Genomic DNA, 24,169 nt, shown 5'->3' with positions numbered 1-24,169 from the left:
TCCCTTTGAAGTTGACCCCGCATACAGACTAAGTTTCCTACTGTTAGGAAATGTAGGTAATGTTAATTAGGTGATATTTGTAATGCAGTTTTTATCGGGTCCTTCTGTTTGCTGAGCATGTTCCTGCTTTTTTGTGAATTGCTGTCTCTGGGCTCTTTCAAGGCTCTACCAGTGGAGGTCTGGTGAATCTTGCTGTTGTGTGAACATCCCAGCCCACTGCTGCCTGCCCTGCTGCCCTGCTGGTGTTTACTACTCCCATAGTAGAGCTGGTGAAGGGGAATGTGTGCTCAGTTTTCAGCTCTTTATTTCAGTCTCGTGTATTAATGTGAGTCACCAAATGTGTGGGCATAGTTCCCTCCTGCTGACTCTGCTGTGAGCGTTGTAAGGTCCATGGGAGAGTGATAAGAGATAGCTAGTAGAGTACTAAAACCTGTCATAGATCAGCAGGCAGGATGCAGGGCCTTTGATCTCTTCTTCTTGTGATGCACAGATAGAATGGGGTAATTTGGACAGCTGAATTACTTTCTACCGGAGCAGGCTGGGAAGGTTGCTTGATGAAGCCGTAGGCAGATAACCTGTATCTCATCAGCATGGATTTAATTTCCTCATGTAGTCTGTTCTTCCCTGTTACTGATACTTGGAAAAATCTTCTTGCTCCATGGACTTCAGTAATTTGCATGAATGGAGATGAATGTGCAATCTTTAGGTAATCAGAAAAAGGACCTGTAAATAAGTTTTCAACTTGAAAGGACTAAATTTATAGTGTGTTTTAAAGCAATACCAACATTCAGGGGTATATAAAAGAGTATCAAAATTCAAATGAAATGTGACATGAAGCCATTATGAACGCATTGGGCTGTGTGGCTTTGTAGGGAGAATTCATGCCACCTTGTTTGTTGAATTCACTTCTTCCCATTGCAAAACTTCATGGAGGTGCACCAATATTAGTGTTGGTGTAACTCCACCGTAATGGCTATATCTGGACTGAATTTGACCTGAAAATCCTTAATCATATTTTTTAAAATTACTGGTATCTTCTTGTGTAAAATTCTTAGTACAAATCTCTGCCCATCTTCATTTGACTGCATAAAGCTCTGATCCATTCATGCAGTTTGCTCTGAGTTATTCTCTTCAGCAACATACAATTTGGGCAATTATTTAGTGGGGTTCCTCAGTGTAATTTCATGCCTGACTGGCATGCCCTGCAGTCATCCTTATGTTCCTTTGATGATGGAGGCTGTACAGAGAGCAGCCCTATGGCAAAATCCTAGTTCCCATTGAGTTTCACCAGTGGCTTCTATGGGTCCAAATTTTCACCCTAAATGTGTTTAATCTATGAACTACTACAAGGGACTAAGAACTGAGATAAGTTTAATTGCCTTGGATGTTAAGCTCAGTTGTGGTTTATTTTAAGCTTGCAGGGGAAGCAGTTCTTGAAGAGTGATTTGAAGAGACAGAATAAAGATGAGTGCACCCTTGGGAATGGCTGAGGACAGCCTTGCAGAGCTCACATCCAGTTCCAGATTTGAAAGGTTGTTATCTAATGAGCACAAGCAATTACTTAGCTAATGAGCACAACAAAATGAGCACGAGAAATGTGTTTCATCTGCAATGCCCACTAGAAAGACATGGTTTTGAGCTTGAGGCTGCCCTTGCTTTAAGACCTGGGTCACTGCAGTGAGATTAATCCAGGGCATAAATCACAGGGGTTAGATTAGTGTTTGTTTTTCTTGAATTCACATTTCTTGCTCTCTTATCTCCTCTAAATCTTGCAGTTTCTTAGCTCAATCATGAACCAGAGAATGGAATGGTTTTAAACAGCCACAACTTCCCTCCTGAGCACTGGCTGTCAGCCCTCAGGCTTGATTTACCACGGGAACGCAATTATGAAATGGCACAATGCAATTAATGTGTCTTCCCTCCCCTTTCATGCCAGCCAGGAATTCCTCCTCCACCTTTTTCAGTTGGAGTGATTTTTATAATATAATGTAATCCAATGTGACTTTATTTTGCATTAGTCAGGGGTCTACCAGATGGCAATGACATGAACAGCTGATTATATATCCTGGTCAGGGATGATTCTCTGTGTCTACTACTATTTCTGTGGAAGTTCAGATTGTTTGTGGGCCTCTTTTTATTTGGTTTTGTGGTTGTGTTTTCCACCTTTACAGCTGACAGTCACAGTTAGAAAAACAAGGCAAACATAGAATGAATTGCTTAAATTTTTCCAGCCATTAAGCAAAAGCCATGTGAGCTCAGGACATTCCCTCACTTACAAGTAAACTCACAGCTTTCCTGGTGTCAATCTAGCTGACCATCTGCAAATACTTCAGAAATGAGATCTGACATCTGCCAGAGCTTTGGTGTTGCCTAGAAGTATGATTTTTGAGAGTAAGACTAGAAAACAGAGGTCCAGATTTGTAAGGGCCCCTGTAAACACCAGATGCACAGAAGTGTGCCTGCAGTGGATCATCTTGTCACATATGATCTGTGGAGTCACTGTGTGGCACAGTGTTTAAGAAGATGCTGGTATATAGCACATACTGATGAAAGCATTGGGGAGGAAGATTTCCATGTATACAAGGATAGGTAAAAATTGTATGTGCCAGTTTTGAAGTTAATGTTAGGGCTGGTGTAATAGTCAACTATTGCGGATTTTCTTTGCATTTTTCATGATGTATTTCACTGAGCACTGAACGTATTTTTTTTTATTTTACTCTTTATGGATATATTTCATTATGCCTAAGACTACTCAAACACTGCAGGAAATCAGAAATGTGAATGATTTTTTTTATATTTTCAGGAAAATCGTTGCCCTTCAGAGGGAGGCACATTAGAAATATGTGAATGAAAAGGAAATATTGATTTCTCTCCCTCTGTGAAATAACTTCTCAGAGTCATGGCTATTATCAAATTAAATTGAAACTGTAGCTAAACACTAAAACAAATTAGTAAAATGCATATTCAGCCTCAAGAACACTTCCTTTTTTCTATGATCTCGCAATGGGATAGATTGCTTTTGCTCCTTAATTTAGGTACAAACTCCTCCCTAGGGCTTTGTGTTACTTTGCATACTGCAGGAAGTAAACCCAGGAGGTTTTACTTATGTGGAATATATGGAGTAAGCAAGACGTAATGAAAGTTAGAGCACAGCAAGAAGGCAACATGTGAAGGCTGCCCATGTTCATTGTTCTCTGAGGTTGGTAAGTAACTGCCTTTGCTCTTGGTGCTGGGCCTAAGGACAGATGAACAAGTCTTGCTTAGGCATGGAAGCTGAGGTTTCCAAAGAGGCTTCCTGTTGGCCTAACTCAGTCTCTGATGAAACCCAGAGTGGTTTTCCCACTGGTTTTAATAGCACCTATTACACAATGCTAAAAGGCTTTTGAAAATCCCACCCATCTGCTATGAACAGGTTAATTGACCAAAAATCTGAGTCTGCTGCATTTGAGGAGAGAGAGCTTCCCTTGTGGGAAAGAAAACATTTGGGGTGCTGCTTCTTTCTGTTTGCTTCTTTGGGTGCTTGCTCTTTGCACTGCTTGGGTGTAAACACTCATAGCTTTCTAGGACCAGGAAATCCTTTCAGGTCCACAGTGATTTGGAGAGGATTTCTCTCCATATATGAAGCACTGAAGAGTTGTTCCAGTCGTTCTTTGCCTTTTGAGATCAAAAGAGGTGTCTGCGTAGAGGCCTCACTTAAATTCCTTTTGCAACTCATTGGATTTTGCATTAAATTAAATTTCACATGCTGAGTGAGCAGTCAACTCTTATGAGCCTAGAGAAAAGAATATGCTGTTTCTATGGATTTTAATGTGACGGTCAAGTTGGGGCTAACACTCCCAGGCACCTCCTTCAGTGTTCACCTTTTGGCCTTTCCATGCTAAGCCCTGTATTTTGAAACAAAATGCCTGCATTTTATTACCTTTGTAAGTGGAAAAGAACAGCATATGTTCTCTGCTCGCTAGAAAAGGCCTGAACTGTCTTGTTTTGAACTTTAAAATGAAGGTCAGACTTGAGGTAGGCATGAATTCTTGCATGTGTCAGCCCAAAAGGTGAAAGCTTAGGAAGTTATGAGCGACCACAAATAAGGCAGTTTCAAATTGCACTTGAAACTGGAACAGCTGTTGTTTCTGGTGCTCGGAGGTTGACATTCAGAGTTATAATGCTAAAGATTATATATATTACATTCAAGGAGAACACAAAAATAGAGAGTAGTCGCTGAGGCAGAGAGAAAATTCGTTTGGGTGGTGCATGGTAGAGAGGGAACAGCCTTTGTGTTAATGGCACAGGGATGAGATTGTGGGAAAGACCAAATATTGAGGTAGGTGTAAGAAAAGGGAGTAGGGTGAAGACAAAAGAGACCAGGGGAGTCTGGGGGAATTTCTGAGAAAGGATTTTCTAGCACCTCCTTGGAAGTGAAAATTAATTGTTTTGGGACTAGAATTCACAGGTCTGCGTCGCAGGGACTTAACGAGGCTGGTGGATTACCTCGCTCTGTGGTCTCAAAATGCTCTGACAGGTTCATGTGTGTCAGGCAAACGTTATGGTAATTTTGGTGTTTTAGGGGCTCTACAGGAATACATAAATACCACCTAAGCCATCCAGCTGAATTTTAAACTTACTTACTGCCCCACTTAATAATATTTACCCCCCCCCCCCCCCCCCACTACTTTAGGGGATCACAGGGTTAAAAGAAATCATTAATCATCTTTAATGAAGCTATTTTCTAGCAGGATACAGAATGTCTTGCCCCTGTGGATTCTGAGATGGAGTTTTTATGAATGTTATGAATGGGGAAGTGGGGAGTGAGCGCTAGGGGGAAAACAGTGCAGAAATGGAGATAGGACCCAAGATGCTGGCGGTGGGATGACTGTCTGACTTGCACGCCCTTGTTGACTTCAGCTAAAAGGAACGCGATAGTCATGGGGGAAGAGGATTGAGTCCTATTAAAAACTGACTAAGTTGGCTGTATAACAGCATTTCCACCACAACTACTAATTACTGGAATACCAGCCATTGCCAAAGCTTTTATATAACTGAGACAAGAGCTCTCTTGAAAGCTGTGGTTGAAATTGTGCATCTCTAGAGAAATCCAAAACAGAATAGTGGTGGCAGAGTCTGTGTCTCTGCTTTTAACTCTCAAGGTTGATGCACATTCTCAAAGCTGCTTTTCCTGGGACAGTGCTGCCTTATGCTATGATTAAATTGCATGCAAATCTGTCAAAATCTCTGTGACCATCCCAGTGCAAATTTCCTCCTTTTGCATACATGAAAGAGAAAGAAATCACGCTGCTTCAAACAGTGCAAGGTTTAGTCCTCTCCTAGCCTGTGGCTCCTGTGGTACTCACTGCGCTGAGCACCATTGTCTGCCTTGTCCTGGGGCTGGTTGAGGAGGCAAGGATGGCCTTGACATTCTCCAGCTTGTCTCCGTTTGACGATCCCTTTGGTGGAGATACTGAAGTGCTTTTGTTTCTCTGTTTCTTGTGTGCATCCCTGGCTGCAGAAGATGCTGGATGAGTGTCAGGACAGGCGGAGCTGCCAGTTTCTCGTCAATAGTCGGCTGTTTGGTGCAGATCCATGCCCTGGAACCGGCAAGTACCTCATCGTGTGGTACAAGTGCAGACCAAGTAAGTATCTCACTATCAAATCTGTTTGCTCTGGTGACACCAAAGCATTTTGTTATTTAATACTTGCCAGAGAGGCTTCCTGGAACATTTTGTTCCCTTCCCCCTTTATTTCTGGTGTAACCCCGTAGGTGCAGACCATTTCCCCTCTTCTCCTCACTTGCTGCCTTGCTGGGATGGTGCTGCTCCAGCTCCTTCCTCCTTGCTGGCAGCCTGAGTTGCAGATTGTTTTTGCAGGTGCCAGTGAAAGCCTTTGCCAATGCTGAGCTCACACTGTCGGCGGTGGGTGGGCTGCTCCTGCTCTCATCTGCAACCACCCTCCTCCTGTCCCAGTGGGCTAGTGGGACTTGTCCCCTCTCCGTCTGCCCCTCCAGAGGGAGTGGGAGCTCTTTATGTGGGCAAAGACTTCGGACCTGGTGCCTAAGGCAGACACTGAAGATGGTGGTGCAACTGGAAGCTCACCTGCCCACACCGTGTCATAAGACAGCTTTTAATTGTTCACAGATCACACTGGGAAATATTAACCTGTGTTTTGCCTGATCTCATTATCTGTGTTTAAATTAAATGAGGCTGGTGTCTGGATACTGGGAGTGCTGCAGAGAAGTAAACCTGGTGTGACTTTGGCCCAGGACAACCTACACCCTCTTGACCAATTCCTGGCCCCACCGGGGACGTTAGCACAGCCTGGGCAATGTTCTCCATCTGTGCTTTGGAAGCAGACACGTAAGTTTGGAGACAGATAGGGTTTGGTGGTGGCTAAACTGTGACAACTGATTTCAGCCAGTGAACAGAACCTGACTCTATTTGAACTAATAGTCTGGACATGGTATTTCAGGCCAGCCTAATCCCAAGCCTTTTAGAAGACATAACCAACATGGTTCTAGCATCACATCAGCAAAATTTTTGGGGAAGAAATAAAAAAAAAGTTTGCATAGGGAAGAAAAACATATCTGATTTCAGAAAAAGTTTGAAACAAAAGCAGAAACATTCAGCCTCTGTCAGCAGCATAGAGGAAGACTTTTTGCCCCAGCATGTAGAGACCTGTGCTAATGAAGTGAAGGGATCTGGCAAGATCTGTGAGGAATTCAAATGAAAAGTAGGTAATGGAGCACCTGCATTTGTTGTGGGGTTTTTGCAAGTGATTGTAACATCCCTTGTTGGGTGAGAAACGTGTCTCTGAGAGAGGGGTGATTAGCAGGGTGTTCTGACGAGTCCTCTTGAACTTGCAGGTTTTGTATCAAAGCTTGCTTGAAAACTCTGAGAATTGAGGCCTATGCTGAACTTCTGAAGGTACTTCAGGATCCCATCTGTGCATAAATGTTTATGACATTCTTTTCTAATTACAGATATGCTAGAAAAGAAGGAGTTTGTGTGTGTGCTGGGTAGGTGATTTTCCTGAAAGAGACCAGGGGAAGCAGTTTGAAAACATTTCCCCAAGACATTTTTCAAGCAGTGCCAATTTTGCAGGGTGAAACAGGGTAATCTGACACAAATTACTGTTTCTTAGTTACAGGGCAAACTTTTAATCAGAACCCACTAGATTAATAAAAAGATTTGAAATATGTGAGGATTAGCTTTGCACAGAGATACCAGGACATGGTCAATCTTTCCATGATGATTCAAAATGTTAATTTTTATTCTCACAAACAGAATCTAGTGCTCACAAGCCCTTCCACCTTTCTGTAAGGAGAAGGTTAATGAAGGGACTGAAGAAAGATTGATCCATAGAATGCAAAACACAGGACCATGAAAAATTTTGGTGGGATTTTTGGGTTATTGAGTATTGTTTACAAGCTGCAAATTAATATATGTTTAAGAGATGATCCCAAAAGCTGCGGTCCTGTGAAGTGTTGAGATCTGCTTCAGAAAGTCTGAGCACACGTAATGTCACCAAAGGGCACCAGGGAGTCGTTATCGAGAGCTCACTGCCAGGCATGTAGTTCAATCCATAACTTTATCAAAAGACAAATGCAATTTTTTGGGTTCTGTTCCTGAATTTGTCCTTCTTAATAGTAGACATGACAGAAGTACTTTAGTAAGGAGCTATTTAAGGTCTGAATTATCCTCTAGAGTCATCTATTTCTTTCCTTTGCTTATTGAGGGAGCCTGATGTGACCATGCTACTGAACTAGGTGCCTTTGTTAAGTGCCTACCTAGGTAGAATGAATGTGACTTTTCCTGTGTACAGATATGAGAGGTGCTTTGGGAAGTGGTTTGCAGAGTTTGGACAGGACGTCTTTATTATAAAATAAGGATGCCCAAGCTCTCTGAGTCATTCTGGACCCTCAAAAGGCCCCTAAATAGAGGTAGTTATCTATAAAGAAAGACTTCCTTGAAAGAAAGCAAAACTGAAGTTAATGGGATTTATATGTACCTTCACTGAAGAATAACTAGATGGTGCAGTCATTCCCTCCAGCCACTGTCACTGCAGTTATGCCTCTCTGACGTTACGTTGCATTTGAAATCTAGTGGTTTTGATGCTTGCTGGCTGTATGGGGTTCACTCAGGTCAAGGGTCTATTTTGGTTTCTCATGGGCGGAATTTCAAGGTGATGGAGGACACTAAATCATGCTGAAGCTGAAAGCCCCAGATTTTCCAACTGGTGGGGCTACGCAGAGCAGGGCAACGTGGGGCAATCTCTACTGCCTAATCTCTTCAAGACTGATTTTGCTGGAAGCAGGGAAGACTTGTGCAGGGCTGTTGTGGTTCACCTCCTCTAGGAATTAAAAGAAATAGTTCAGAGAAGTGTGTGCTTTTTTGGGAAGTCTTGTGCTAATCATGGTCCCCTCTGATCCAGTGAATGGAACTGGGGTCTAGTGAACACTCATCGTGTGTGTACAGGACTCAAATATGTGCATGGGACTGCTTTTAACTGTCAGGTGCTTTGGCAGTCCTGAGTCTTCTCTGTGCCTATAAATAAATAAATACACTATATGTGTGTATACTTTTAATTTTAAGATACAGAATGCTTAAGGAGATCAGAAATAATCAATAAAATGTTCTATTCTGTCTCAGTTTGAGGCAAGTGAGACTTATTTATTGCTGCTATGTGATTTGAGGGCCAAGGTTCATCAAAATGTATAGATGCTTAGCTTTTATTTTCTTTTCCCATAGCAGGTGGGCCTGAGTTTCTGATAGGCACCAACTTTTGGGAAGATGTTCAGAAGTACTGTACTGTGCTCAGCAGATCACAGCTATGACTTATGCTTCTAAACTTGGAGGTGCCTCTGCAAATCATCCTGCTATCAACAGCCTCAATAGCAAGCCCCCAGAGGGTCACTGCAGGTCAAGGTTGGGAAATGTTGCTATAGCAGTGAAACCTGAAGTTGTTCTTTGCGAGTGTAGATGTAGTCTGGCATTTAACACTGGCTGGGGATGGTTTCCAGTGAGAAGTCTGGATACAGCCAACGTGTTTTAGAGGCTTAAAAAGTTGATGAGAATGGCTGTGGGCTGTCCCATGACAACTGGGACATGTCTTATTGTCCCATGTCTCTGTCCCATGTCTCTGTCCATGTCCCATATCAGAGAACTGGCACATTTAATTTATCAGGGCCAGTGTAGCCAGAGATACACATCCAAAGCACACTGAAGCCTAGGATCAAGCCCTGAATACACAGAGGACTTCAATCTCCGGGGTACCTTTCAGGATCATTAAAAAATTGCACGCAAATCCAATTATTTTTCAGGTAACATGCTGATTTGATTTAGACCCATTAAGTATAATTACCGGGTAGGCTGAAGGAACATATAATTAGAGGGAATTGACATACTATTTAATTGGTCTAACATGAATTCACTCTAACTGAAATCTGAATTCACCAATATTATTCAAACAATTCAGTGTTTGTTTATCCCCCTTACTTCAGAGACAGAGAACCATGTAAGACCATGTGTTATTGTAAGCTAGGAAATATTTGCTCTGTGTGCCAGACTTTCCGGAGGGGCTGCATGGTATAATCCTGGCTGGGAACAGGATCTGTGGGGCTACCCAAGTCACGCTGAAGAAATAACTTCACCTCTCAGTGCCCCAACAATACCATCGCAGCGGATTTTACTGGGGTTGGTCACTGCTCTGGGCTATTGTACAAGCAGGGATTGATCCGCTCCTGCACAGCATCTGTTTGCCCATGGTGGCTTTTTTGGTTGGTTGGTTGTTTTTTTGGCTTTGCTATTTCAAAAGTGCCAATGCTCCTGAACAAAATGGGAACATAAGTGCCTGCCTTTTTCTGAAAAGGAATTACTTAAGTGGAGATGTGTTGTCTGAACGACCATTTGCTGGCAGTGCTGTCGAGAAAAGAGAAGGCTCTTACCCTGCTTATGTGGCTTTCCCCATGAGTCTCCCACACAGTGTCTTTCTTTTGTCATGTCTTCCTCTCCCACTGCCACGCTTGGACTCGCTGTCCTCTTCTTAGCTCTGAATAGCCTAAACTGCAACCCCCTGTAACGCTATACTGACATTTTCCCTCTTTCCTATTGGGCAGTTGCTACTTTAGCTTATGACTGCAGGGAGAATCTCTGTCCAGTTTTGACTGGGTTTTTAAAAATTCTTATTATTTTAATTTCATTTAAAAATGCTGTGTGGAGCATCTGGGTGTGATAATTTGAGGCTGGTGGGTGTGAAGCCTCCCTGTATTAATCATCTCACCAGTGTAAAAAATGTAAATCCAAACTTTGCTGCTCTCTCTTCTATTCACAAACATAAGCGTAAAATCTTTGGAGTTTTAGAAAGCCTGGATTGTGACCTGGACTCCAATTGTAGCTCAAATCCCTCTGTAACAATACAAAAACATATTAGTGAAAGGCACATCAAGGTTCTGAGAAATGCATCTGGGAAGAAAACTTGCATTTGTTGGCAAAGAGTGAAGTGCCCAAAGTTTCTGTGGGGTTAGGAGGAAGAAAGGGGTCGAGGGAGGTGACTTTGTTTTAGTTCAGAACCTGTAGCTTTGATTTATGGGAAAACTTTTGTGCTGAGAACCTACTTGGACACATGTTTTGAAGAGAGCAGGCAGTTATTCTCTCCACCATAGATTTAATTCTAATCTAAGAGGCCCGGTTAATTCTTGTGAAATGTCAGTGACTTTTTTTCGAACATGGGAATACCCATCCTGATGTCCTTGCCAAAACCTTACTCAGCTAACTATTTTTCTTAACAGTCCTAGGCAATTTTAGTTAGAAAGCCACTGAATTTTAAAATCAATTAGGAATGAATTCCCATTAGATCATCCTTTGATAAAAACATCATCATCAAATTTGCTCTATCATATAGTGATGGAGCTGCCATGCTGTGTCCCAGGAGTGTCTGCCTTTAGGTGAGGATGTGTGATTTTTTTTCTTTGACAGTGGTACTTCAAAACCTGTACAAACAGTAGAATATGGCTACTTGTGGCAGAGCTTTTCCAGCTACCAAAGGACTGCCAAGAGTTATCCTCTGTGTTGGTGGTTCCCACTTGCTGGTGAATGTGAAGCTGTCGTGTCTCTTGGGGAAGTGGTCAGATTTGCTTATCAGATTTCAGTTGGATTGGCTGTAAAGTATGGAAATGACAATTTGGAAGGGCCATCTAGGCTTGCAGTGAATGCATCTAGTTCACCTTTTAATTTGTCTACAATCCATTCCTTTGATATTGAATCTAGTGTGGTCTTTGCCATTGGCTTTGCTGAGGATTATACCTTTTCTGTTAAATTCTGTGAATGTGGTGTGAGAAGCCTGGTCTCATCACACATCCTCAAAGCTTTCACACTCTAGGCAGGATTTGCAAAATGCGGTGAGCAGGAGCGGAGGACTGGAAAGAACAGAGTTTTTGTGGGAATTTCAGATGAGAGCAAAGAGGAACCTAAATGTATTCGTGGTCCCTTTAACACTAGTGATTGATTTTAGTGCTGGGATAGATTGGTAATTCAGTAGTTATCAACCCTTTCAGAAAAGCATTAATCTCCTCTGTAAGACAGGTTTATTGGTGGCAGGAGAAGTTCACTGTATTGTTCACTGCATTGCTTTTTGGTGGGCCAGGCTTTCCAAAGCAGCTCAATGGAGTGAGGGCTGTTTAATAGGCACATCCTTGTAGCCCAGCCACCAAGGCAACAGAATAAGCCTTTTACCTCCTGCATTCATCAGCTTGCTCTTGCTTATCTGTATTATTTCAAAACTCTTAAAGTGGTGCAGGGAGTGGAAATTTATAAGGGCAATAAAACCTCAGGCAGCAAACGCTGTGATGATGAAAAGGTGTAAATAAAGGAATGTTATAAATAACAGAGGACAGATCCATCAGCCTACAGTCAGGGTCAGAGAAACTTTAATGCTAACAATTAATATTGTTTTAAGCTGTTGATGCGTAGAGATTTTCAGGTGCTGTCAAATAGCCCTATCTCTGTAGCACACTAATCACTTGACTGTCAGAAGCAGGATTAAGAGGAATGCATGACTTCATTGTCAGCGAACGCAGAGATTATTGTCAGTCCCTGCCCCCACAGAGAAGGAAACTGCTGCTGACCTGGGAGTGTTTAAAAAATAAAATAAAATTTAAAAAAAATCCTAGTTTTCTTTCAAACCTTGTGAGTCAGCCCTAACTGAGAGAATAAGGTCCCAGTGAAGACCAGGATGCTTCCTGCTAATGCAGGTGGAAAGATTCCCTGTGCTGGATTAGGTCTCCAGTATCTAGAAGTGAACCACTAAAAAAGACAAATTCTGAAATATGTCTAAATTGTATAAATCATAGAGCTGTAACTTTTAGAGATCCCCTTTGTCCATTGATGTTTAAATTTTTTGTGGGGTCCTAGGAAGAAACCAAGGGTAAAAAACCTCTTTTAAACCCTGAATTTTTACTGAAGGCATACACCACAGTCTGTCTATGATGGAGCAAGTGATCCAATAGCATTGCTGGAAGGAAGCTTTTGCCCTCACATTCTTCAGGAGATTCAGCCCATCCCTAGGCATTGTGGGCACCTGCAATAATTTTCTGTGCTGATGGTGGAGGCTCCATTGTGGATGGTGCTTCAGGTGTGATGAATGGCTTTGGTTGCTTGCCAGTGATCTGGAAGCCTTTACCCAGAAGAGCAAGGGGGTGTCCTTGGTGCAATTAAGCAGAATATACACAAGGAAACCAAGTTTTAAAAAATGAAACCCATAAATCTAAATCTCAACATGGTCCTACTGTGGTAGAGGTTTGCAAGCTCTGAATGACACATTTCAAGATTTTCTGGCATATTGGTGAAGAACTGTGAGAAGAAAAGCATGTACCAGAACCAATATACTTATAAACCAAGTTGAGATGCTGCAGAGGCTTACTTTCGTGTAAGTTTGGATCTGTTTTAACAATGCATGTAGGCCTCACAGAACAGGGAAGTAAATTTATACAGTACTTCTGCAGGAGGTCCCGTATATGAATTTATTCAAGACAGAAAATGTAGATGAATTGCTCTTCTCAAATAAACGTCTCTTGGAAAAAAAAGCAGAGAAGACTATCTTCTGTGGATTTCTTCAATATTTTTTCAATATCAGTCCTACATTTGGTTTCAAATTAATTACACATTTTCAAAACAGGTATCTCCTGATATTTTCAGCTTTTCATCAAACTAATGGTGTATCAAGCTCTTCTTGGTTGCACACTTGTTTTTCTGACTACTTAAAAGGCACTGAAAGTTGTCACCTTATCATGTCTCTGGGAACTGGGACTTCTAAAGCATCTGTGATGAATTTGGGAGATTTGGTAATTGTATTTCTCCCAGCTACATTTTTTCTTCTCAGGCAAAACCATCGAGGGAATACTGTGTGTTTAATTATTTAGGACAGTAGTGAACTAGCTTTTAATCTAGTAGGCCTCATTTTCCCATGGTTTATGCTCTAGGCAACCCCATGGATTATATGTAAAAATATCAATCAGGTATCCTTTTAATGTTCCTGTGTCAGAATTAAAATCACCATTATTTTAACATTTGGAGAAGACCGTTTTAATAATATAAGACTAAATTTTCCCTTTCAGCTATTTTAATATTAACTTCAAGCAGCACTACACCATCACTGGAAGACAACAGAGGTGCCATGAACAGTGGTGCTAATGAAGTCTTTTTCCTTCTATATTCAAGTAATTTTTTCCTTAGTGCACCCCTCCCATCTTTTCATTGCAGTAACAAGGGTTTTTACCATGTTTCCTATGTTGCCTCCTATGGTGCAGCAAGCCCAGGTTTCTATCCATGCTAACTGTCCAGGTATTACACCCATGCTGGCTGGCTGGTGGGACGGTGCAACAATTACAACCAGCTTTGGGGCTGAGTTGGCTCTTTTCTGGCTATCAGTTCTTAAAAAAATGTATAGGAACTTAACTACATTTGTCATCTCAATGTTTCTGACAAATGTCACAAATTTAGTCAGCAGCTTCTCAGGTAAATGTGAGGCAGAGGCTCATGCAGCAGAACCCCAGTAAGTCACAGCTGCTTCAAAAAGTCAATCCAAATTCATTAATGGAAGAAGTAGGATGAGAATTAAATTTCTCCTGGGCTCCCAAGTGTTTTGTTTAACCCTGATCTCACAGTCTAGCATATATATTTTGATATTGTTCCCTTTTTTCTGCTTAGATAACCATATACCTATGTTTGTTCATCAGAAAAGTGCAACTAGGCGCATCTGAACTCTACTTTGAAAATGAAATGTAGCAGTTAAATTGCAGCACTGCCAGCCTTTTCATAACAGAATATAAAAATGCAACTACTTCAGACTAATGAAAGTGACAGTGGGGAAAGGCGCCCTTTAAACATTGCAAATTGGATGGGTGCATCAGGAGCGTAATTTTAAAGGAATCTGACAAGGTCGTTTGCAAGGAGCAGTCTTCTTACTTGTCGAAATGGTTTCAGACCTCAAAACTTGGCACTTTTGAGTTTTCAGGGTACTTCTGAGGTTGGCAAACTGCCTATTTGATATAACACTGGATTGTCATCAGAGCTGTATCTTTCAGAGATTCAGATTAGTTTCTGCAGAAGTAAGCAGTGCACTCCATGCCACTGAGGGTAGGAAACTTCAGTTTCTAAAAGTCAAATTACAGCATCTTCACAAAATGTTTCTCCAGGGAAAATTGGAGTAATGTTAAAAGATTTCTGTGTGAACGTATAAATTTATGACATTCTCACTTTTTTATGCTCCAAATTAAAGGGGACAATCCTTTTCAGACCCTGGCTGTTGAAATGAGGGAATGACCAGGCAGCCCACAGTTTAAGTGCTCGTGGGGGAGTCAGAGGAAAGGCTGTACTTGAGGACTCTGGAGACCTTTGCTGTCTTGGAAAGGTTTCCTCCATCCAATCCTGCCTAAAAGGAATGCTGGCTTGATATGGATTTATTCAGATCCTGATCTGAATGGAAAGTTATTAGTAGCAGGTTCACATAGATGAGGAGGAAACTCTGGGACTCAGGATATGAGGTGGATGTCATAAATGAAAGGAAATTGGAATAAAGCAAGGACCCGTAGCAATGTGCACTGGTCTAAGGAGTAGGCATTTGCCACCATGAGGAATTTCTGATCTATGTTGACTTATTTGCATTTGGAAACTTAGAGGCCAGAATCTGCTTATATCTTCTAAAGTATAAAAGAGGAGACAAAACTCAAACAACATATGCTTGCTTAAGATGAAAAGTAACTAAATATACAAACACAGGAACAGGAGCGTGGGGAAAAGGTTTGAAGTGGAGGACTGACTGGAAAATATCCTTTTAGTACAGTTACCTTCTTCACAGAGGAACGTGGGAGTCAGCGAAAGCTCTCCAAGGCACCTCTGCTCTGTCTGTTTTTAGATGGACTTCTTTATTTTAATTTTGAGAGGATGGACTTAGATCTACATGCACTCCAAAAAAAAAAAAAAAAATCTCTGTTCGTGCGGAAGGACCTGGAATTAGCTGATTCTGGGGGAAAAATAAAAATATATGAAAATGAGGGTTATAGGTTACAAGTATGGGTACTGGATGGATATTTTAAAGATAAGCTGTTCATGGGCAGTCTTGTTGCACAAGCACTCTTGTTCAAGGATGTTACTTAGAGGTGTCTGTCCTAGTGTTTCATAGGTCTTGAAGACTCACCTTCCTAATTCCCCTAGAAGAGACAGTAACAGATACTCACTATGCTCATGTCTCATGGGATTAACAGGATTACTGGAACAGGTTTCTCAAGCAAGTTGTGGAGTCTTAATCCTTAAAGCTGTTAAAAATTTGAATGGACACAGCCCTCATCAAACTGCTGCTCTTCCTGACTCTGGTATGAACATGGGCACCGGCCTAGACAGTCTCCAGAGGGGCCCTCTGTCCTCTGTGACTGTGAATTATGTTCTGGAGTGACTACATCCATAGTAAAGAGTTTGTATTTCCATGATTAACCTTTATTTTGGCTTTTCTCTTTAGTCTGACACAAAAAGTTACTATATGTGGGGACTTTTGCAATGTAAGCATTCTGCCTAGACATGCACTGAAATGAGCAAGATTTCACCGTGAGGTGTGAGATCATCACCATTATTATTTGATCATGACTTCCAGTGTCCATAAAGGTTTGCTGAATTTTAACTTGTGACCAAGAGGTTGCATATTCCACTTGTGCCATCTGGCCCACTGTGTATCGCAGCTGTCAGCCTTGCGACTAATCCATATCTGATAGGTGCAGTAAGAGATGTAGGTAGGAAGAATGACACAGAGCACTGGAGATATATCTGTCATGAACACGGTTCTGGGGAGAGTGGCTGAGTGAGAAAGGGAGTTGTCCCTATGCCCTTTTTCACAGACTAACACTAGCCACCACCCAATAGTTAAACACATTCATTTGTCAGTTAAAGAAAAATAGGTGTTGGTGGAATGGCTGGCTATAATGAAGAGTTAGGAATTTCAAGGCAAGACATGTTCTTTGTTTTGGGTTATATGTAGTGGAACAGCTAACAAAGCTAGGATTGAAGGTGAGCAAGGCAAAAGTTGAGCTAAGGACAAGTTATTTGCTAATATGGGGTGCAGTTTGGTTCTGAAGTGGCCATCTTGGGTGCAGTCTCATTAACAGTTATAAATGAGATAAGATAGCCTTCTATGGCAAACCCATCTGTTTCCTACAAAATCTCTTTGCTCAGATCCATAAGATTTAAAACCTTTAGGATTTTATGAGGAAGATAGATTTCTCTTTACATGTATTTCCATCTCTTTGACCTGGGAAATAGAGTCAACTATTATGCACCGATTATGTGAAACATGCATATTTTAATGAGCAAAATTTCATATTTTTTCCACAAGTGTTGAAAAATATAAATTTAGGCAAGGCAGATCTCTGCATTAATGCATTCCATCACTTTGTTAGATACAAAAATCTTTTTAGGAGCTTTTATCTCTAAGGTGTTTCGGAGATCGAGCCAATTGACATTTAGTTTTGAGCTTTCCAATCATGATCATTCAGAAAATTATTGAGGACCATTGGTGAAAATGTTCCTAAGACACTGAGTAAATGTATTTACTACAGGTCAATCCTTTTATATTCTTGTGCACATCCTGCAATTACAAAGGGTCTTCTTGTTCACTTTACTGTTTGATAGAGCCAATTTTTCCACTAGAAACATTTATAATTGTTTTCCCTTAATTGTTCTAGCTATATTATAATCATGTCATATAATGACCTTTAAAAATGTGTCTAGAAAAGCCTGCAGCTGTTCCCTCCTTGGTTTCGCTCTACTGAGTTATATTTAAGCCAGTGTCTCTGAAAACAGGCAGTAATAAAAGGGATATTATCCTTAGCAAATATCTTAATCACGGTAAATCTCTGTTGCCCTACAAATGACTGCATGGGGGATTAGAGTTGAGTAAGCCATTTGCTGAATATCACTGCCACCTTTCCTAGGCCATTTAAGCATGTTTAATTTTTCAGGGTGAAACATGAAACCCACTAATACAAATGTTTGCATTTGGACTGAATTATATCCAGACTGTAACAGTTATAGCAAGCTTAGGACCAGATTGTGACTGATCTGTAGGAGGCCAGTTCTTCTTGGGAGAGTGAGAGAGAAAAATGCAGATTTGTTCCCAGTCCCAGCTCTCTTATATCACTTACGCTGCCTCGGTTCTTTTCAATATTTATGTAAGGCTATTATGGGTTGAAGTACTGGTAAATATATGGATGATGCTTAGCTCTGTATTTTTTTTTACATCAGTCACAGTCCTTACCATCGTCTGATGCCTGGGAGTCATCAGTGTCTGGATGAAAGACAGCTGGCTTTAGTTCATCCTGGCTAAGATGGAGGTGGCAATGCTATGAAGCAGAAAATACTTTCAGGGACTTGTGTCCTCTGTAGCATCACTTTCTATCTGTTTGTTTATCCAGATTTCTATCAGGTTGCCCAGAAACACTGGAGAATATCTGTTCTCCAGTGATCAAGCTTAAGGGAACCTTTTGGGAGTCTGAAATGCAACTGCATATTTAATTATTTCTTTTTCTTTTTTTTCTTCTTTTTAAGAAAGCTGTGTCTTCATTCTGTGCCAGCCCAGGGGACTGCAGCCCTAACCAGTCTGGACTCAGCCAGAGCCTTTGGAACTGGCAGCTCCAGTAGCTGTTTCCTAGGGCAGAATTTAGTGACCATGAGGTGGCATCTGTTTCAGGTGGCACAGCCCTCTGACTCCACACTGCAGTGTGCCAGGAGCACATCACCCATAAACTGCACTGGTTCCTAAGGAGTGTGCTCTCAGATTCACCTCCCTGGTTTAATATCTCAAGCCATCCATCAGGCAGCTTCCCCCATAAGCCCTGAACACAACTACCCAGAGTGGTTACAAGGGTAAGAACTATGAATGTGAGAGGCAGGGTTTTGTTGTTGACTGTCTCATGACTGCTGGACTGACTTTCATCGGATGTGTGAATGTCTGTGCACCCCAGTGTCTTCTGGGCTAAATGTAATACTAACTGTGTTTAAATCCCAGGCGAGATTCCAAATGACAAGCCCTGACTTTGAATGGTCAACAGAATTTAATAAATATTCTAAGGACCTTAAATGGGTCCACAGGACATGTGGTTAAGCAAATACTTGTTTATTAGGAGATGTGGCTAATAATAACCAAATAAGAAAAGGAAATTGAGTTAGTGCTTTGTAAGAAATAAGACCTTCACAGAGGACCTTGGCACTCACTCATTAGAGACTTCAAAATGGATCTTTTTCTAAAGTTAATCAACTATTTCATATTTCAGCCACTTCAGCCAGTCATACGTACTTTCCTTTTTCATGATACTGGTTTAACATTAACTATGTGTAACTTGTCCTGTTGCAGAGTTTTGTGCCTGTGTGCTTTTAGCTTGAATCCATTTTTTTTTTCTAAGAAGAAAAAAGTCTATTCAGTCTATAAATTTCTATTATACTCTGTTAAATTTTATACTGTATAAGCCAAGTTAAAGCTTTGATCCCATTTCCCTCACAGAAAAAACAAAAATCCTATGGGAGACAATTATAGGTGAAGATGATACCCCTTAGTATGTTCAGTGTATAGATGCCTTCATGGTGATTGTGGATGAAATACCTACATAGATAAAATGGTGATTGATTCTTCACAGCTGAATGAGGTTTCTCTCTCCCTACATACTCTGATGTTGAAAAGAGCTTCTATTCCTGATTCCTGTCACTGTTTTACACACTCAGCTGGTTGTGGGTTTATCCCTATAGGTATTGCTGAAGGGTGTGTGCTCTTCACACAGATTTTCCCATGAATGAGTTGGTCTTAATTCTGTCTTCATCTGCATGGGAGGATGGAAAACACTTTCCCATTCAATAAATGTTTTAGGGGTTTAAAAGTTTCCCTTCAGTGGGATAAAAACTAGGATCTTTCAGAGATTTTTGTAAAAAGGCTGCAGAGGGAGAAGGAAGATTACATACTGGAATAGTGTCTCAGGTTAAGATTCTCACCCAGATTGTGAGGGTTTGGACCAGGGTTTTCACATTCCAAGTGGGTGCTCTGATCACCGGGTAATAGAGTATTCTGAGGGGGCTACTTTTTGTCTTTGAGTAGGAATTACCAAATTAAGCATGAAGAGTTGTTTGTTCTCAGACATATTTTTTTTTAAATCAGCACATGCCTGTTTTGGTATAGTATGTGTTTTCTCCATGCAGTTTCTTCTGAAAAAATGTAATCTAATGTAGAAATTAACCCTGCTTTGAGCACAGGTTTAACCAGATGATCTCCTGAGGAGTCTTCCAACAGAAATTTCTCTATGAGTCAACTTTGGTGGAAAATTCCTCTCCGTCTCCAATAAGGAAAAATTATTCTTGAACCTATAGTTAGAATACAGTCAAAAGTGTCACATTTAAGTGCTAGCTGCCATGGGGTAAAGAATGAAGTATTAAACTGTAAAGTGATTATTAGCTGGTGTTCTCAGTTACTGAGTAGTTTGATGCATATATGGACTTTGCGTAAGTTCTTATATATATATATATGTGTGTGTGTGTGTGATATTAGAGAACCGGTGGAGGGAGAGACAAAAGTCATGTCTATGACAGTAAATGATACAGGGCCAAGGGAACCCCAGGCACTGGCTGATGATTATCTACACTGTTTGGTTGCTAGTGTGCTCTGTGACACAATGTTGACCTGGTACAACTAGGAGCATTTCAGATGAAATGACTGATCATGCTTGGAAAGTTACTACAGGCCAAGGACCCTTCCCATTAAGCAATTTGGATGCTGTTGTGGATTCATTCCGAATAGTAAATAACATAATCAAGTGGAAGGTCACTACAGAGGCTGGGGAGGTTGAGGTTATATTCCTGGCTGTGCCCTGGGTTGGCTGGGGTGACCATAGACACACCTCTTCACTTTTCTTAGTCTCTTTCACACTTGTAGATGTCTAGCTGTAGAGACTCAGCTCTTCAAAATAGTGTTTGTCTTCTGTGGTGCGTTGGCAGACATACATGGGGAGGACCTGTTCTAGGTTGGGACCTCTAGAGGTTCCCATAATACAAATAATAATAGAAAAGAGGAGGGAATGACATGTGATTTCTTATGAAATGATTGCCCAGTCTCCTTGAGTGATGTAAACTGAGTGACTGTTCAGTGTGCAGCAGCCTTACAAAAGCAAGAGTGTACTTTGCATGCTTGGGCTGACCATTTCAAGAAGAATTTGAGGAATAGCTTTGCATATCTTTATTTGCAACAGGGAAGAGCACCTTCCATTATTAACAAATTTAATATAGCTCCTACCGAGTCTGCCAAGGGAGAGCTGGTGGGAAAAAAAGCTATTGAGCATAATTATGTTTGCATTTGAACTGCTATGATGTAGAATAAATGTTTGGCACATAAAGGGCTGATCTGTGGATGAGAAAAGTGCCTAAAGATGGGCTTTTACCTTCCCCTGCCACAGGCTTCTATTATCACTGTGTGGAAATCACTCAACTGCCATGCCTCACTTATTTGTCTGCAAAATGAATTTATTGGCTATTTACTGGAACTGACATGTGGTACATTAAAATATGTTCATTAAATGTGCTGATAATGCCAGAGAGAGAATGCATAATGTAAATGATCAGTGCTACTCTATCAAATGCAGTTGTAAGGCTGGGACTGTGCTGGCAGCTGATGTGCACCTCTGGGTATATGCCCAGAATCACTGCTACCTCTGACTAGTTCCCACCATGGGGAGGTGAGAGGGCTCCCTCCACTTCCCTGAGTGCTCACCTCTGGATCAGCTGAATAATTAAGTGTTTGTTTCCTTCCAGATGAATACAAGAGTAAAGTAGCCTGTGAAGATGACAAGCTGAGGCTGAGCTGTAAGAAGAGCATGGTGATAGCCATTTACTCTGCTATCTTTGGAAGGACACAAGGAGGCAGCCTGGAGTGCCCATACCAAAACCTAGGGATGCCCATGATTGGTAAGCAGGGGAATGGCTTGACAGAGCATGCTGATCTGGGCAGGGTGATTTCACTTACTGACATCATGGTAGAGCTGGCACAGATCCTGATTAGGAAAAGCAGGAGTGGGACACGCAACCTGCCACGGTGGTGCTCCTGATGTGTGTGGTACCTTGTTAATCAGCAGTGAACTTCAGCATGAGCACCAAATTGTGGTTCAGTTAGGTGCCTCAGCCAAGTTACCAAGCTGCAGACTTTTAGCAGATTCATCAGTTTATATGCTTGAAGGTACTTCTTGAATTTCTTATTTGAATTTCTGTCCTTCTGGTGGTTTATACACTGAACCTCTATCTGTAATATGGATGATCATATTACTGGTGGATGTCATAGACCATCTGTGGTCAAGTCAAGCCTTGACATTGCATTTAAACTTTTACTGAATTTAAAGCAAGGGGTGAAAATTCAAAAAGCAAGTTGTTAAATTGCATCATGTCACAGTTGACTTCAGTGCCTTCAGGTAGCTTCTTTACTTTCAAGCTATCATATTCTCTTACATCCATGCATTAAAGATTGAAAAATTTAAAAACATTCACTAGAACTATCTATTCTTGAGCCAATGTGAAATTACTTTGAATATTTTAGACTGTGGCAGAGAGAGCAACTGTTTGCAGTGCAGAATCCTGTGGTCAGCATTCCTTATCATCCTTGTCTGCAGAGGTGAGAGGGAATTAATTGGTTTCCCAAAGGAATTGCCTCCAGAGTGGGAAAGGCTTCAGGGGGGCTGTACAGGGAAGCTTGAGCTGCTGCTATTGCCTGTACTGGTATCTGTTAAGCTGTATCTGGGGATCTTTGGCTTTACAGCTGCTGATCCAGTGCCCTTAAGGAGTTAAATGCTATTCAAATGGAAACATGTGAAGTGACTGCTTGGAAATATGATACGGAGATGATGGGTGTCAGTAGGAAACCACAGGTGGAATCAGGCCAGTCAGGTTCTTCACGCAGCATGGTGAGTGCCTTAGTTGTGTAGCTGTGCAAATCTGAGCACTTGCAGCACAGCTGTGTAGTTCAGGGTCTCCTATGCAGTCCTGTGGTTCAGATGCATGGCCGGAGAGTCACTGTCCTTTAATAGTTACCTCCTATCTCCTGAGGTGACCTGTGTCCCTGGATGTGCTCCTGTTGTCACCCAGTTGCCAGGGTGGAGAAGCTGAAATAGATATGTGTAACAGGTTTTGCCGAGACTTCTTTTATGTGGTGTTCGGGATGGGCTAAGAGTGTGCATGCTGGTTGCTGTGGCAGTTTGGCTGCTGGGTGATAACTTGCTGAGTCAGCGAAACTCTATGGGTTCCTAGTGTATACCTGAACACATCACTTGTTTGTCCTTGCTGAGACAGCAGAAATGGGCACCTACCAGTGACAAGGTACTAGCAACAGGACCTGCTCTTGAAGGTCAGTGTGAAGCAAAACTCTGTGTGACACCTCAAAGGGTAAAGTTTTACTCTTCTTTGTCCAGATGCAAAGCCCTGAAAGTTGTACTGGCTGAGAGCAGGGTGTGTGGCACTAGAAAATGGAATGGGCAGCAGAGGAGCTGGGAGAGCAAAGCTGTAACTAAGAGAACAAGCAGTGAGGTGTGACAGTGCGGCTGCACGTGCCATACCACCACAGCACTTGTATGCCCTGTTGTTTTCAAACTGGCCTTGTGATCTCTACAAATTGGGATGTTTGCCCAAGGAAATAAGGTGTTGGATCCTAGAGTGAGTGTAGCATGCAGTCTGCTGGTGGGATGAGGCAGGGCCTTCCTCCAGTGTCAGCTCGTAAATGAAACTAGTTACAAGAGCAGGCTCAGTACAAGACAATGTAGTGCCAAGCTAGTTGTGGGAATGCCAAGGTAGCTCTACACTGAAATCCAGTGCAAGGTTTGAAGCTGTGAACTGATGCTAAAAATGACCAAGTTGTTGGACAGGAGGAAATATCTGCATGTTTTGAGTTGCTGGGATCTCAAGTATCTATTTCAGCCTGGTGCTGCTGGGGTGCTGAGGGGAGAGGTATGTCCTGCCTGCATAACAGCAGAGGGAGGGTGGGAAGTGTCTCTGGAATGGGCTGGGATGAGACTTGTGGCACGCACCAGGGAGCGAGGCCTTCCCCAGGTTTCCTCAGGCATTGGGCACTGTGAGTGTAATGTGAAAGACAGACAGTATAGCTGTTGATGATGATGTTTCCCTGCATGCTGAAATTCTGAATAGAGGGTGTGTGTGTGTAAGCTTAACTACAAAAAATGTGAGTGAGCAGGTCGTCTTTCAACTCACCATGCTCCATCCCACAAATCCCAGCTATATTTGAGAGTGTTTGTCCAGGTCTGCTAGTGTGTTCAGCAACAGCTCACTGATCCCCTTGTCATGACGCTGCCAGTGCTAGAGGCAGTTTCTGCCTATCGTAACCTTCCCTTCATCTATTTGTGTGAGCTGACCCAATGGGACAGAGCTCTAGCGATGCGGAAAATGGAAGGTGAGTTATTAGTCCTCTCTTGGCCCCACGGGAGATACTGGTGTAGGATCCATCTGCAACCCAAATCAGTGAAAAACATAATCACACTGTGCTTCCCCATGGCACGCTGCAAGAAAATAGCCCTGCCTACATTTACAGCACTGAAGTGAGGGGGTTGTGCTCCCAGCTGCCACTAGCAACTGTGGGAGTGGTGCACAGAGTCCCCCAACCTGCTCCAGAA

General features: G+C 41.9%; 1 protein-coding gene across 2 annotated transcripts in view; it reads left to right on the top strand.

Moving 5' to 3' along the window:
- The window catches only part of EVA1A (eva-1 homolog A, regulator of programmed cell death), a 213,373-nt gene that overhangs the window by 67,439 nt on the left and 121,765 nt on the right, over nt 1-24,169 (top strand). For both annotated transcript variants that reach the window (XM_074921810.1, XM_074921819.1), the window contains 2 exons: nt 5,501-5,624; nt 21,315-21,467. In XM_074921810.1, the coding sequence (XP_074777911.1) occupies nt 5,501-5,624; nt 21,315-21,467 (277 nt within the window). The remainder of the gene's footprint in view (nt 1-5,500; nt 5,625-21,314; nt 21,468-24,169) is intronic.

The sequence above is a fragment of the Athene noctua genome, chromosome 1 (assembly GCF_965140245.1).
Source record: "Athene noctua chromosome 1, bAthNoc1.hap1.1, whole genome shotgun sequence".
Taxonomy (NCBI): domain Eukaryota; kingdom Metazoa; phylum Chordata; class Aves; order Strigiformes; family Strigidae; genus Athene; species Athene noctua.
Note: the sequence above shows the minus strand (reverse complement) of the source record. Positions and strands in the feature narration are given on the sequence as shown.